Source organism: Mercenaria mercenaria, chromosome 15 (genome assembly GCF_021730395.1).
Source record: "Mercenaria mercenaria strain notata chromosome 15, MADL_Memer_1, whole genome shotgun sequence".
NCBI classification, from domain to species: Eukaryota; Metazoa; Mollusca; class Bivalvia; order Venerida; family Veneridae; genus Mercenaria; species Mercenaria mercenaria.
Window position 1 is genome coordinate 70,093,546 of NC_069375.1, and position 16,657 is coordinate 70,110,202.

At 36.3% G+C, this 16,657-nt stretch overlaps 1 protein-coding gene across 2 annotated transcripts in view; it reads left to right on the top strand.

Moving 5' to 3' along the window:
* The first annotated feature begins 1,407 nt into the window (after nucleotides 1-1,407).
* The window catches only part of LOC123557821 (uncharacterized), a 51,109-nt gene continuing 35,859 nt past the window's right edge, over nucleotides 1,408-16,657 (top strand). Inside the window, exons 1-3 of one of the 2 annotated variants that reach the window (XM_045349538.2) lie at nucleotides 1,408-2,076; nucleotides 8,907-9,126; nucleotides 14,366-14,448. In XM_045349538.2, coding sequence (XP_045205473.2) covers nucleotides 2,037-2,076; nucleotides 8,907-9,126; nucleotides 14,366-14,448 — 343 coding nt within the window. In that variant the 5' untranslated portion in view covers nucleotides 1,408-2,036. Of the gene's footprint in view, nucleotides 2,077-5,686; nucleotides 5,830-8,906; nucleotides 9,127-14,365; nucleotides 14,449-16,657 lie in introns of those variants that run through there. The other variant, XM_053525613.1, reaches the window with a different exon arrangement.

Below are 16,657 nucleotides of genomic sequence, written 5' to 3' on the forward strand. Positions count from 1 at the left end.
TTTGTAATTCGGCTCTATTTGACCAAGGTAGACAAATATTCCCCAGCCTTTAATTTTGCCAAATAAACTTTTTTGTAAGATATTTTTTTTTTTTGTTAAATGCAATTTTGATAACATTTATATTTTTTTTCAACGGACTGAAGTGAAAAATTGTATATCATTGAAAATTCTAAGTGAGGATTTTGTTGTCCGCCTGGGGGGATTTTGTTTGGTTTGTGGGGATGGCATTTGCCCGTACCGTGAGAAACGTGTCCTGAATAGTTTTTTACGTATGCAAGTATTCAAAGTTGGGAGGGTAAATGGTGTGTGTATATTGTGGCTGGGGATCAAACCTTTGCATCGTTTCTATTTCTAGTGGTATAATGCTACAATTATTCGTGTTCTGCACCGAGGAGGGAGTAAAGTCGTATATTGTCTAACCAACGATTCGGTCACCCTATTTTCACTGTTCCGGGTGTTTTCGCGCATGCGTGGCCGGACTTCAAACCCAATTCAGTTAGAGAAGGGTGTCTTGGTTAACTTCCTCTGAATATTAAAACTAGATATACTTTTACTAAATAAAAGTGCACCAATATATGCCTTCCCAGGTGCCCAAGTATCGGGTTTTCATTTTGTATTTTCATAAAACAATACATGGGCGGATTTGTATACATCACCACCCTAACAAATAAACATGTGACATAAATAACACAACTTGCACCGGAACCGGAAAATTATAGGGGTTGCACGACGGGCCGCCATAATCTACTTCCGCGCGTGATTCATATTTATTCATAAACCCAAACAATGTAAGCTTATAGACCGGTAGACGCCAAAATACAACGTTTAAAGGTGGTCAGTCATGTTCAAAATTGTTTTGGTAGACACTTGATCATAAGTTTACACTTATTTTTCTTTGCCGATCACTTGATAGTTTCGACCTGGTTGTCCTATGGTCTGTCTAAAGTAGCGTTAATTGGAGATGTACTTTAAAATAGTCAGATTGTAGCGCTATTTCGCATAAATATAGATTTGTTTAACATATTTAAAGGATGATCAGTTTATCAGAACAGAACTGATCTATATACATCGCTTCAATTCAGTAGAAATGCATGATTTCTTCCCATACATGTGTCTAGGTGCGAACCCCCCCCCCCCCCCCCCCCCAAAAAAAAAAAAAAAGAAAACAACACCTAAATCTCTGACATGTATCTAGTTTCATGAATTAAATGGCGGTTTTTCTTAAATAGATTTCTTAAATGTTGTTGAAATGTGATTAAATCATGCGATAAATACCTCTATTAGTCTGCTAATCTACTTGACTGGCAAGTTAGTATACTGTATACTTCATAATAATTGTTGGACAGTGAATAGTATCCTGCCCTTGACTGTGTTTACTGTACCTACATGGCCTACTTCTAGTCTGTAAATTACGAAAAGGTATTATAAACTTAAAGTGAAATTGAGATCTCCCTTTTAACCGCCGGGCGCATTGTTTCTGCGTGACGTTTTAAACATGTCAAACATCAATTGCCTGAGGGACAAGGAAATTAAAGTAAAAAAAGTGCAAGTGACAATGTTATCAAGGTGCGATTTGATAAACAAATGAGAATATTTAAATTGTTACTTGATAAATAATATTGTTTTTAAAACGCATTATAGTGGATTATCTTTAATTTTCGTCAAGATGCCTGACACCAACACTTGAACGTACGTGACGGAAAAATATCAGGAAAGGAACGGAGTGTATAAATCTTTAAGCTTAGAAATTACGCCATGATTGGAAATTACGTCATACCCAGAGTTTCAAAAATCTTTAAAATAGCAGCAAGTTAATGCATGTGGTATGCGCTTATTTTCGAGAAGAGTTGTTATCAAAAGATCAGTTATCGAATGGAGTAAACCATCTGTGACACATACAGGATATTTGTACACTTAACATAAACCCGTGATTAATTACAGAGTCAAGAAGTGAATTCGGATGCGCCGATCACATTAAAATTTACTTTCAGAATCACTCGCGCTTTGTACTACACCATTCGGTGTAGATATCGAGGATGGCTAAATACATGGATATAATACTTTTAGCATTGCTTGGTAAGTTGTTTTTAACATCTGTTACACGATTCATAATAAAATGAACGATTTTCTATATTAAGTAAAGCTGGGAGAGAAAATACAAAGACATGGGTGATGTTAAACTTTTCATTTATTGACGACATAAATCTGTTGCATTTTAAAAGATCCCTAAATAATGGTTTTAAAGGGAATTTAAACATTTCCGCTGAGATGGAATAATCAGTTGAAACGATATTAATATGCTGTGGTCTGTTAAACAATTGGCGAATCAAGCAGTACTCTTACAGTAACATGTTAGGTGTTTGAAAACACAGTCTGGTAAAACATGGCACCGTGTGCATGCCGCAGTACGTTATTGATCATTTTCTAATGGTGTGACAATTTATAAAATTTCTTTTACAAAACTATACTGGGTCACAATGTCTTGAGATTCTCAAAATGTCCAGCGTTTAAAACGCATACTCTGTAGGCATTTTAATATCTCCGCCCAATGTATTGATCTGTGCCCCCAATTTATAGTGAAATTTAATCGAGTTTCTAAAACTTCCATTTTTATAACCATCTAGATCTATCAAAGTCCTATCATTAACCTATGGAAGTGCCGAATTCATGTACATGCAGTCACAGAGAATGTTTAAGTGCATACTTAAGTAAGAAACGCTTTGGAGATGAAAGGATTAGAGCAAAATTAACATACTTTATCCATAAAACTTCGTTTTTGTAAAACTAATACAGTATGCAGGGATATTTTTTATGTCTGAAGTAATCAACTTAAAATATTCATATTTCATGGGATTACATTTTGTAAAATCGTTTGAGTGTTATATAACATTTTGCTGTTTACATGCTTTCCAATTTTATGACTTCATGTAGAATCTAGCTATTATTAGTTTCAAAAACAAAATCTTCACGCTTGTTGTGCTCTTGATTCGATAATACGTTCTACTTCGTCGTGAACTTTAGCTTTAAATCTGCATATTTCGCATCCTTAGCCGTTAGCATACACTTCTACATGTATTTTATAACCTAGTTGTATACAAACGACTAATAAATACAAAGTAACTATTTATCTTGCAAAGTTCTTTGATGTATACTAGATTTTAATTAAATTTGGCGAGGACCTGCTTAATATAAATATATACTGTACGACTGCTGGGAACCAACGATCAAAATATTTAAAGTACATGAAGTCAGTTAATACGAAAATTGAAATAAATTGTATGTGTAAAAGTTCACCTTTAATAATAATCTAGATCTGCTCCTTTGATTTTATCTTACATTTGTATTGTTATTCGATTTATGATGATATTAATACATTAAACTGTTATCTGTGGTTTAAACGGTGCGGTTACCGGATCAATCGATGTTGATGTATCATATAAATTATAGCCATGGGGTCATGAACATTTGAGCCATGCCATGAGAAAACCAACATAGTGGGTGTGCGACCAGCATGGATCCAGACCAGCCTGCGCATCCGCGCAGTCTGGTCAGGCTCCATGCTGTTCGCTTTTAAAGCCTATTGGAATTGGAGAAACTGTTAGCGAACAGCATGGATCCTGACCAGACTGCGCGGATGCGCAGGCTGGTCTGGATCCATGCTGGTCGCAAAGCCACTATGTTGGTTTTCGCATGGCACGGCTCATTTTACATTTATTTACACTAACACATTCGTACAAAGTTAATATGAATAAATGCATATGACCTTATATAGTTGCTTGACAAATCTCATATCTAGTGATAATGTAGAACATGATCAAATCATATTCCCCCACCCACTAACGCCCACCCACATACACTCCTGGCCGGAAGAAGTTAAAATACTAGCCTATACATGCATGTATACTATAGTATCACCTACATGTATGAGTTGGATGGACCGAGATGTACTTGATCGACGGAAATTTATCATTGTTTATATAGCTTATATGTAGCGTCAAGTAGAGGTTAAATAAACACTGTTACAAAACCATTAAGTGAGTTTCCGCATACATCATTTCAATTTCTGTGTTTTTGGTCCAGTTTAAACAGAAACCAGTCATATAAATATTATATGCTTTAGACGGCAGTAATATTACGTTTAGATAAGAGATGTTGCGTGCTTTGGGGTTTAGCGCCGTTTTTCAGGAAGGTCTAATAGTTCCAGGTATTTCTGAGTCCAGTTATACTGTATTCTGTGCCAGTTCTAACATGTTTTCGCAAGTAACTGCCAACTTCCCCACATGAATCAGATGTTGATGAATGATTTCAGACACAATCTTTCATCAGTCATCACGGAGAACATACGCCGCGCCCAGGGATCGAACTCTCCACCCCGCGGTCCGTAGATCTGCACTGTCCCTATTGAGCTAAGCTGGCGGACACATATTTTTTGTGGGGTATATAACGTCGCACCGGCACAAATATAGGTCACATATAGGTCATATGGCAACTTTCCAGCTTTCATGGTGGAGGAAGATACCGGGTACCCCCTCCGTGCATCCCGAGCGGGCACCTGTGTAGAACCACCGACCTTCGTAAGCCAGCTGGATGGCTTCCTCACATTGAAGAATTCAACACTGAGTGAGGCTCGAACACACATCGGTGAGAGGCAAGTCATTTGAAGTCATTAACTTTAACTACTCGACAACGGAGGCCCCGGGCGGACACTTCAAAGGTTGAACTGCAGGGATATAAATTAACACTCGCCCAGTCGCCCAGTGCGACCAGAATTGAAGCTGGTCGAGTCAATTTTCCAAAATAGTCGCCCAGCCGGCGAATGGCTTTGGATTCACCTATTAATGTCAATATTCTGGTTTTTTCCGAGACTGTCTTATTAATATGCACTACGTCACTTAAATCGACCAATCAAAATTACCGATATATACTACGACCAATCGGAATAGGCGGATCATTTACTCCGACACTAACAATGGCTGCGCCCATAGAAATACAGCACTAGAAAGTAGAGGTTTATTGAAGGTTGTTAAAGAGCTTAGAACGGCCGGTCGTGGGGACAAAAGTAAATATTATCAGGATTATATAAAGACCTAAAGGCCAATGAGGACTTTTAATGAAAAATGGGCTGTTAACAGACCGCGGCTGCATAGAACACCGACCGCAACATGGTGTGTACTTTCTGTACAAGTAATAATTTCATAATTGTGAGTGACCTGTAACACGACAATGTAACAAAATACTACAATTCAGGTGTCCATAAGCATGCAGCCTCTATCAAAATGCCCATAAACAACCCAAATCCTCTAGTGCTGCAAAAATCATTCAAACTTTAAGTGCGTCTGTGTTTGAGAGTCTGTGTCCGAATGTGTGAGTTTGATGAGTGTTCTGTAATTATATTTAAGAAATTGATGTATTTTGGCAGGAAGCAAATTACAAGACTTATCATTAATTATGTCGATCTAAACTGCTGTTAGTATATTTTCCCGCTAATAATAGCTGGGCCCCTAACTTTTAGGCTGGGCCCCTAGAATTTGCCTGTAATGAGCCCAGTTGGCTAACAGGGTCTGAGTGTTAATTTATATCCCTATGAAGGGACCATTGTTGTTAAAATCATATAAAAAAATGTTTTTTTCTTTCATTTTGTCAAATCTCTAGGGTTTGGTGGAACCCATTCTCGCATACCAGAGGTCTACCGTGGTTCCCCGGTCTCGGGATTTTGACGAACATCTGATGGATGAGAATGGGTGGAACCAGGGGTGTGCGTGAGTGCGTGCTAGTTTGCAGATGTGAGGGGAGATATAAGGAGTGTACTGAAAGGAGTGTGACCGTTAGGTATAGGGTCGGGCCGCCCAATTGACGGCATATTTTAAACCATAATAAAATATATGATCAGTAATGATATATTCAGATTCATAGTATTCAAGCTCTTCTACAATGTAGATTGTAGATCTTTAATCAAATGTCGTTTGTTCAAATTTTGATGAACATTAAAAAAACCAAGCTCGCCGGTGATTGCATTTGCAAAATTTACTACTAATGAATTCAGGTGTACAATATTGCATTTACTTTCAATAATGATATGTTGCGGAATTCAGTTTTCAACGAATTTGTAAAAAGTTATGTTATCTTTCATTTCATCCAGTTTTTAAAACTCACAAAACTTCGTATAAATGTTATCAACAAACGAAGGAATTTCAGGTTAAATGGCATTTTCTATCCCGTCATATCTTAATTAGAAAGAAATATGTGACTCAATATAATTTGATCATATAAAATAATTCAGTATCTACTATCCAGTGTGCTTGTAACGTAGCACGTTGCTCCTAGGAATTACATTACAATCCAAATTAATGATATTCCCGTTTATTAAAAAAAACAAAACTTCGGGTGTACTTTTGTGACTTTTAAAAATGTTTAAAAGTGATACTAGTGCGTCACTAGATTTTATTAAAATTTCAGTATTGTTTTTTGAGACATGTGTGAGAAATTTCTTAGATGTACAGTACTATTTGTTATTTGAAAGGTAAATGCAAAACAAAATATCGAGGGAGTGTGAAGGGTTTCGAATAGGATACTTATAAAAATCTTTACATATACATAATTCTTTTCTTTGTTGTATTGAGCATCCTAAGGACACATTTAGACTAAGGTATTTGAGGCCAACAGTCAAACTCGGGCTTTGCTAAAGTTGCCGGGCCATCTGACAAGTCGCAGGTCTGGTAACTTTTCAAGTTAAAAGGACTCTGACTTGATATCCGACATTTAAACAGACCTAGTTACATTTACAAACAGATAAAAAATGGTTTTCCCTTGACAAAAAATGTACAACAAATGTTTTGATGATTTGTCAGTTACTCTTAAACATTCAGTCATAAACGGACAGTTTAGTATAATATAAGAATCACATTTGGAAAAAAATCTTTAAAACTGATGAAAATGTTAACAAGGCCAGTCTTCACTCGGTCAGACATAAATTGTAAGTTATTCTGACCGAATGCCAGAACTCTGTCCATCACCTTCGCGAAGTCCGCAAACCGTCACGGTGCGAAATTTTGAAGAAAAAAATAGTATATGTTGCGAACAATGCTTTGAGTAAACATTGTCTTTTATAAAGTATTGTAGTACAATAAATAGAAAAGTGTTCAAACATCTATAGCTGTCTTAAATACTATTTGATATTGACTGAAATCATTTAAAATCTTTAACGGAATAGACATCTTGGTAATCAGACTTTATTTACATCAAGATTGCGACTTAAGGCAAGACAAGAGACATGGTGGTCTTAATTGGGTATATTTCAAAATTACTCATTTGACGTAAATTCTCATGTTTTTTGCCTACCCGTCTAGTTCATAATCTGATACGCCTTCATATATTTATTAAACTTTCTTATTCCATTGGACGTTAATATCCAGTGAGTCTCGATATGCTAATCATATATTCAAGTTTTAAAACAGCAAAAAATATGTTTTTAAAATTGAAGTTTAAAATCAGTACGATTATGCTTAATGCATTAATGGATGCATTAATGGAAATTGAAAAAAAAAAACACTTTAAAATGTTTTAATTATTGAAACGATGCATCTTTATATTTTGTACAAATTTTGAACTTAATTATATTTAGAAATAGATAAGGTCTTTCTCCTTAAATTGCAAAACTGTTTCATGGTTTACTTTATGTTGTTATTATGAAATGTTCCCCCTACTCGCAACCACAAGGTGATTGACTGAGTTCATGATACTGGCAGTCGGCAAAATATGAGCCGCACCATACGAAATCAACATAATGCGTTTGCAGTCTGATCAGGATCAATGCTGTTCGCTTTCAAAGCCTATTGCAATTAGAGAAACCGTTAGCGAACAGCATGGATCCAGACAAATTATTGCGTGTCCGCACGCACTTAGTGTATATGTATAATATACTGACTAAAGGTTAGGCTGTGTATTACCATGGTTACAAAATATATACATTTAAGATACTGTTCGTTCAAATTGCTTGAATCCGGTATTTACCGGAGTCTGTAATTTATACAGGCGCCCCGGGTCTGTATTGAGTCACAGCCAGCGAGAATACGTAACTGCACGGGAAGTACGGGTACACGACTGTTGCTTCAAATATCTCGGGTCGTACAAAAATCTCGAACTATCAGTACCGGCTTTTCTTGGTGCTGCGGATGGAACAATAGAATGTATTTCAACAAAATTTAATGTGGTATCTTCGGTTGCTTTTGGCCTCACCCAGAAAAAAAAAGACGCCAGTATCAGCTGCAGTATGAATTTGCATTTATCCCTGAAGCATACACGCCTAGTCATTGGCTACAAGACCAACCTCTGCTCCCCACCCCCTCTTGAAATGACTCTTAATGCATAAAAATGAGATTTTCATTTTTACGCGGGACATTCTTTAAGCAAATGAAACGTTTCCATTGAAACAGTTTCTTGAGCCCTTCTGATAAGTCCGCTAATCAATAAAGGGGTGGATTTTCCCCTTTTTGACATTAACTTTCCAATTTTGTTATCGTTACTTATAGAAAACTGCCATATTGGGTATATTTTAAGTTTGAATCCCGCTGAAGAGCACTCCGAATCCGATGCACAAGTTTAAAAAGCCAGGACTAATTTAATTTAAATTATTCATTTTGCCAATATGTAGATACATTTATTTTCATATTGTTTCAAAGCTGCATCTTTTTTTTGCAGTAGGATTGTATCGTGGATAAATTGTATACATTTTATACACCAGTCATTCCATTTACTAAAAGGTTTAAAGGGTGATCTCTGTTATTCGACTCCCCCCCCCCCCCCCCCCCCCCACCACCAAAAAAAACTTCTTTCTCTTATATGCTGACCTTAAGTGAACTTCCTTCTCAGTCTCTCAGCAAGCATCATTTTTACTGCTTACATTGCAGTGTCTGCGACGAATGCGATGACCACGCTTCAAGCTGTATACAATATGGGCGGAGTAACGGGCAAGGTGACCTTCACTCAGACGACAGCAGGTCAAAATGTGACCATTAACCTTGACCTTGACGGGTTGCCAAATGATGGTTCCTACACGTTGGAACTGCACGAGTATCGTGTCAATTATGATACAGCAGACCGCTGCAGCGATGATAGTATAGGACCAGTGTAAGTATCATAAGGGAAAAAAGTAAATTGCATATTCTTTTAGACCCAAATGAAGTTAGTACGTGAGGTGGTTTTGCCTTGTAAAATACCATGATATAAGTTTGGTCAATTGATTTCTCCATTGACCGGTCAAATAAATTTTTATTCATAGCAAATGAGCCATGAGTCACATCTCGTTCTCAAGATGACGGCAAATTTTGATTGGGCAATATACGTTACTTCTACGGAAGCGCGAAAGTGCCAAAATATTTCCTTTAAAACATGCTTCAGCTGTTCGAAGGGTACGAAGCTGCAACAAACGAATAATTTTGAGTAAGTCCTGATAAAAATTTCATGGCTGTTTTACCTTTAGTACTTTACAAGTGTATAAAGTACAAGAGCTGTTTTCACGAAGTCTTGTACAGATCACATGTCGATCTAAAAATGTGATATTTATTTTTCAACAACAAAAATGTTTTACATACTTTTTTTACAATTACCCGTTCCAGTAGGTAACATATACTACTGCCTAGCAGCAGCCTTATTTAGAACACGAGACATTTTATAATTATAGGCAATCTATAGATGATGAAAGTTTTTAGAAAGTCATGATAAAATTTTAAAATTTACATTAAAATTTTGGTTTATCAGTTGACCTTAAAACCATCAATAACATAATGTTTTAGTGGGAACTTTTTCCTGCGATGTATATCACTACTGGCACATTTTTTTCTAGCTTAGTTATGTTTTTTCGAGATTTGCCTGATTAAGTAACATCAGTGACATTCCCCATTTCACGCTGTCTGTATGCGAACCAATCCCGGTCGAATTTTTTCACTATTAAATTAAGTTCATTTTATGAATACTCGCGCATGTGTCTAATTTTTAATGGTGAATAATTTTCTTCTCCTTTTTTTTGTTTTAAATTGTAGTTGTAAATCTATAAAACTTAGCTTTTTATTCCCATTTGTGCATACTGTTGATAGTGTCCGCCGCCATTTTTTTTAAATAGAACAAGGGGGGAAATAGAATATGGCTGTGTCGGTCCACTCTTCCTTCACACTTGGTTTTAGCTCGTACTTCTGAAATACGTGGAGGAATTTTAATACTGCTTGGCTGGGATGTTTCCTAGCTCAAAGGTCAAGATCACACTAAGAGGTCACATGATTACATGCCCTATTTCATGTCCGGTCTGTAACTCGGTCATCAGTCAAGAGGTTTGAATATTACTTTTCTTAAATGTTCTTCATAAGGTTACTAGTTGCGCACAAGACCTAGAAATGTACCTTCAAGGTAAAGGTGACGTTCTAAGGTCAGCTGTTGACAAGGTCTGTTGTGTCCGGTCCATAACAGTTGGCAACAACCAATGTCGCGAGGATTACCCAGGCCGATACATCTAAGGGAAATGTTCAAATGTTCACAGGGGTGGTTTCGTGTCCGGTCCATAACTTATGATTTTAATATCATTCACCACATACGTTACTTATAACGAGGCTTTGGGCCTCATCAAACACCAAGCTTCAAGGTCAAAAAGGTCACGCTGTCTAGTCAATAACTCGACTATACATAGCTTGTAGATCACTTAACCCATACAAAGTCATGTACAAGCCTCATGTTTTAGTTTTCCATTAAAGTCGGCTAATGTTGTGCGCATTTTTTTTTTTCATCTTTAGACTTTAAATATTTTAAATTATCCTGTTTTAATTGCCTGGTACGTCAAAACTAATGTAATATAATGCGTTCTTATTACTTCCTGAAAAGGAAATGCTACACGGGTATGCATTTAAATGAAAATCATGCAGATATGTTAAATTAATGCGCATTTGCCAAATCAAGCATCAAGCCATTCCTTTTTTAAAAAACGTCTGCATTTTTGTTCAGCCTATCCGGGTTGACAAGGCTTATATAAATATCCGGTTCTGATAAGATTTTTGTTTTGTCATATGTATATTCTTGTATTATTCAGTTTATATTTAAACCATGCAAAAATTGGAATAAGGTGGGCTGATGTAATAAACACGAAATACACTTTTTTTGCACTTTTCAAAATTCAAACACGTAGGTATGTAAAAAATATTCGTGACTAACAAAAAACGATTACATTAAGTAAATATTCATTTAAATAAGAATTAAATTCAAATCAATTTACAAAAGTCGCAAACTGCAATGTCCCTTAACCTGACAGACGTGGATAAGAGGTCATCTGGGGTCTTGACATGGTATTGACATAGGTATGACTTACGACAGGCAGTGTACAGTCCAGTTCCGAAGAGATGTTCCTCTGTACGATTAATCAAGCATACAAGTTTTTTCGCTAGTTTTGTACAAAGTTAAATAAACTTGATTTTAAGACATGGCGTAAGAAATACATCTCCATTTAAGACGTATTTATATGTTGGATTTACATGTCGAATTCCTGAGCACTTCATTGGTGTGCTTGTGATACCACCATTTTGAATTTTCTGTCAAACACAACCATTTTATCCTTTATATATCATTTGTATGGCAGTAAACTTCTAATAAAATGTCACATGGTTCCTGTTAAGGATGGGGTGGGGTATCAGTGGATGTTTTTAAGCAATTTAAGGTATCATATGAATATGCATATTTTATATTCAATATTCACTTATTTCTCATTTGTTATTCTATCTAATACATTGTACCATCTGATTCTAGGAAGAAAGAGTAAGTATAGAATGTTTGCACGTGTTGTTAGCGTATATATATATATATATCTTGTGACGTAAGCAGTGCTCTCAATACTGTAAAATCATTGATATTTTCGTAGAGACTGATTTTCGTGTATTTTGTAATTGCATAATATTCCATTTAATCAAATCTTGACAGCTTGAAATTCACGAATTCATGACCTCGTGAAGAAGCTGTGAAATTTTATGAATCGAAATTTAATGATTAGACAGTATTTAAGCACACAAAATAGTAGCAGCGCAGTTTGGAAGTGGCTAATAAATTAATATGCGATAAATGCGTTGGATTTGAACGCAACAACCGGCTGCCCAAAGAGGCGGAGTTGTTGCAGAATTCCATCCATGTGCATTCAATTCTACGGTCCTAAACAAATCATATACATTCGCCCTTGCAACACATTATGTAACAATACTAGCCCTAATGTTTTGAGAAACACCAATTTGAGTTGCTACCATTTTGCGGCTTAACAAAGCTTGATATAAAATGTCTGCTTTTCTTGCTTCTTTATTCCCCGCTGTTAGTTGTTGTTGTTGTTGTTGTTTGATCAAAGTGTTTAGATCTATTTTTTAATGCAGCGGCCCTCCTGATAAAAAATTATGCGCTAAAATTTCACATTAAAAATTGATTATTAATTCAAATGTAATTGTTATATGACATGTCGACTTAAAATATAGCTTATCTTAAGTATCTTTAACTAACTAGGTTGATATTTTGGTATATAATGCTTAGTACAGATTTCTTTTCTTCAAACGTTTCACTATAATTTTAGTAGAATATTATGAGTAAGTTTCAGCAAGCGTTACAGCTGTTTAAACACAAGTGCTTTTGAAGTAAAATACTGCACCAATAATTTTAACGCCTTTAAATCTTATTTGTGTCATGCTGCTGCTATAAAAATGTAGAAATGCATTTAAATCAACACGTGGAACATATGGGCCGCACCATGAGAAAACCAACATAGTGCATTTGCGACCAGCATGGATCAAGGCCAGCCTGCGCCTACGCGCAGTCTGGTCAGGATCCATGCTGTTCGCTAACGGTTTCTCTAATTGCAATAGGCGGATGCGCAGGTTGGTCTGGACCCATGCTGGTCGCAAATGTACTATGTTGGTTTTCTCATGGTGCGGCTCAATTATCTCTATTTTTTTTGTTATGCGTAGGTGCATTCTGTACATATTGATTGAAAGGACCGACCGATTACAACTGTGATAATGAAATTACATTATTGGCTGTTAAATTTCGCTCTCCATACAGCCAAGATTTCATGAGTTTTGGCGAAATTAACGAAAATCTTAGAATGGCATGTTATGTATGGTTATAACACGCTGTAGCTACAATTACCTTAAGTTTTACAGTTACCTCCCTTTATAGTGTCATATTTCCATTTCTCTGGCGTTTCTTCAGGAGGCAGTAAACAGTTTTCAGTGCTTCTCGGACTACAGTCGCCTACTGGACATGCAAAACCTCACACAAAAGTCTGTAAACACACACCAGAAATAAAATTATTGCACTTTTAACATGACTTTATGTGTATCATTACAAACCATCTGCACTACATGTCTAATATCTAGAGACCTGAATTTTGTTACTCGGGTAAAACTGTTAAATCTGAAATTAAGCTCAAATATGTGTGCCATCCGTACCGTTTTTCATTATTCCAATTTCCCTGAGGCTGCTGCTAAAAATGACAGCTCCACTTTTAAGCTAGGTATTCGCATCTGCATGTCACTATGTCATAATTTCAAGATCAGTGATACTCAGCTAATTTTCTATCAATAACTGAAACTCCATTCTTGCAACTGAAAGTTCAATTCATTATAGAAATTATTATTGCTTTTAAGTATACAAATATGCACTTCAATCCGTAAATTGCCTCTTATTTGTAAATTTGACCCTGGCTAATTCGACACTAACAGCTGAAAAATGTTAACTGACTCCTAGCTTTCCTTCGCAATGTTATACTCTTTTAGTCGTTAGCGTCCTAGCATTTAAACGGGCATCCATGTATTATATGAACAATATATATACATATTGAACTATTAGATAAACTCTCTTTTTTTTTTTTTTTTTTAGAAAATGTCAAATACATGTTTATATTATGTTAATCTTTATGCAAGAAAAGAATCTCGGGCCGTGTTATGTTATACATACTCTGATCATTGCTATGTATAAAGTCAGAGATTTTGGCGACGATGCACCGCCTTTTTTTCTACCACCGTGCTGTTTATAATAAGAAATGTCCGGAAAGTATCATTTAAAGTTTGAAGCAAACGTTAAACAAAACAAAGAAATTGTTACTGTTTTAGTTTATACTGTTTGTCTCAGCTCGATTGTGATGAAAACTTGAGACTTGTTTGAATCAATGTCGAGCCCGCTTTCTGGAAAAGCTAGCATTTGTTCCATACAATAAGGTGCGATCGTGTCCCCAGTGGGGCTCGAACCTACGAATTTCAGATTCAGCGGTCTATATTTAAATTAGTACACCGTCCATCTCATAATAACCACGTTTTACTATTGTTATAAATACTATAAACGTCATCTTGCATTGCAGCATTGGTACAGCTTCGGTCACTTCCGGCAAGGGTACGCTGGTTGCGGGAGGTATGGATTTGTCAGGGACAATGTCCATTGAAGGTATTCTAGTTATTTTCTTTGTAAATGCAGTGGACTCCAAATGACAGTCGGTACTTTACGTATTATCCGTGTGCGATTTGCGATTTCGATTTAGACAGTCTGTCCGTCAGTCCGTCTGTCTGAAGCCCACCCGCTTAGCTCAATAGGGAGAGCGCAGATCAACGGATCGTGGGTTCGAGCCCTGGGCGAGGCGAATGTTTTCCATGATGATTTGGTAAAAGACATTGTGTCTGAAAACCATTCGTCCTCCACTTCTGATTCATGTGGGGAAGTTGGCAGTTACTTGCGGAGAACAGGTTTGTACTGGTACAAAATCCAGGAACACTGGTTAGGTTAACTGCCCGCCGTTACATACTAGTAGCTGAAATACTGTTGAAAAACGGCGTTAAACCCAATACAAACAAACAAACTGTCTGTCTGAAGAAGAAGAAACAGAAACCTACAGGTGGGCAAAAGTAATACTAGTGTATTCGTCAAATGTTGAAATCAAGGATATGAGAGCGTTTGTTAAAAAGAAGAAGATACAGTTAAAAGAGATTAAACATTCAGGCTGTCTAGCGTCCCTAAAATTCCTACTTTTTCCTATTTTTTTTCAATTTGGCTAAAATTCCTATTTTTTTTAAAAAATCAAAGGAAATTCCTAAAAAGGCCCTGTTTTTTCACAAAAATTCCTAATTTTTTAACTTTTTTGCAATGATCAAAAAGAGAAAATGTTTTAAATGTTGTTTAAAAGTTCTTCTAATTCAGAAAAAAACAGTTTAGCACAGTTCAAAGCAGTTTACCAGTGGTAGACGTCTTTTCTGTAAATAAAGCACTATTTGTAAGTTACTTTTATGTCAATCACATAAAGGTAAGCACATTACATGGTCTTTAAAGTCCATATTTTAATTTGAAAATTCCTAAATTTAGCCCTAAAATTTCCTTAAAATTGTACCAAATTCCTAATTTTAGCCCTATTTTTTTGTACAAATTGCCCTAAAATTAGCCCTAATTTTTTGTCAGGGTATGCTAGACAGCCTGAACATTAGACCTTATAATAATGTTTGGTCACACCCTGTCTCTTGTTCCGGGGTGGGACTTGCACCACCGCGGTCGGAAGAGAGTGCCATAGAACTGTATCGGCTAGTGTGAAAAAAGAGAACCGATAGTAGTTACATGATGTAAGAATCCGTTTGGGTTTAGTGAAGCGGGTTTTTTCTCCGTTTTTAACGAAAATCCATGCGCACTTTAAGCTCTGTTTACATATGGAGAATGCCGAGTGCGTAATGAGAACACACGGAAATTTCCGAATGTCATTACGGACCCACTGCCTTGCTATGCTTTTTGTCCCCCATGATTTATTCATCGCATTTTAATGACGCATAGAGCCTTTAAATAAATAAGACAGTTCCGCTGCTGAAATAGCTGCTATTGACATCTGAGACATAATATACTGAATTGTAATGCATCTTTTTCTAATTTCTAGCTTTTTAAAATACTTCTTTCGTTGCTACTTCCGTTTTGAAATATTCTAATAGATATATCCCAGATAGCAGACATGCGTTGGCCCAACGTTGGGCCAACGGCAGACTCTTCGTTGGCCCAACGAAGATTTCCGACGTTGGCCCAACGCCATTTTGCTAATTGGCGCAACGTTGGCCCAACGGTTGGTACACTGTTGGCCCAACGACTGGTATCCTACACTCATCGTTGGCCCTCCATTGGGCCAACAACTGATATCCTACACTCGTCGTTGGCCCTCCATTGGGCCAACAGCATTTTTTCGTCTTATCACGGTTGGTCCAACGTTGGGCCAACTCTGTTTTTTTGTTGGCCAAAGATGGATGCCAACGCTATCCCAACGATTACGAAATTGAAAAAAGACTAAAACTAGCATTGTTTAATACATGTTTTATTTTCAAATAGTTGTGATTTTGTTAACATTTAACAAAAAGAAATCTAACATTTATGTAAAGTTTGTTTGCAATTTTCCTGAAGAAATATAACAGAATATTTCATCACTACAACATGTAAAATATTGATTCCAGTCTTTTATAAATCTAAATATTTTTCTTATTTCAGTCACTAATTAAACCCTACTAAAGTGAATTACTGTCTGTATATTAACTCATTATATATCCAAGTTCTGTTTGTTTGTTTTCTTTTCTCACTGAAGTTGCAGCTTTTTATATTTTTATTTTTTCCTGTGCACCACTGTGCTAGGCACTCC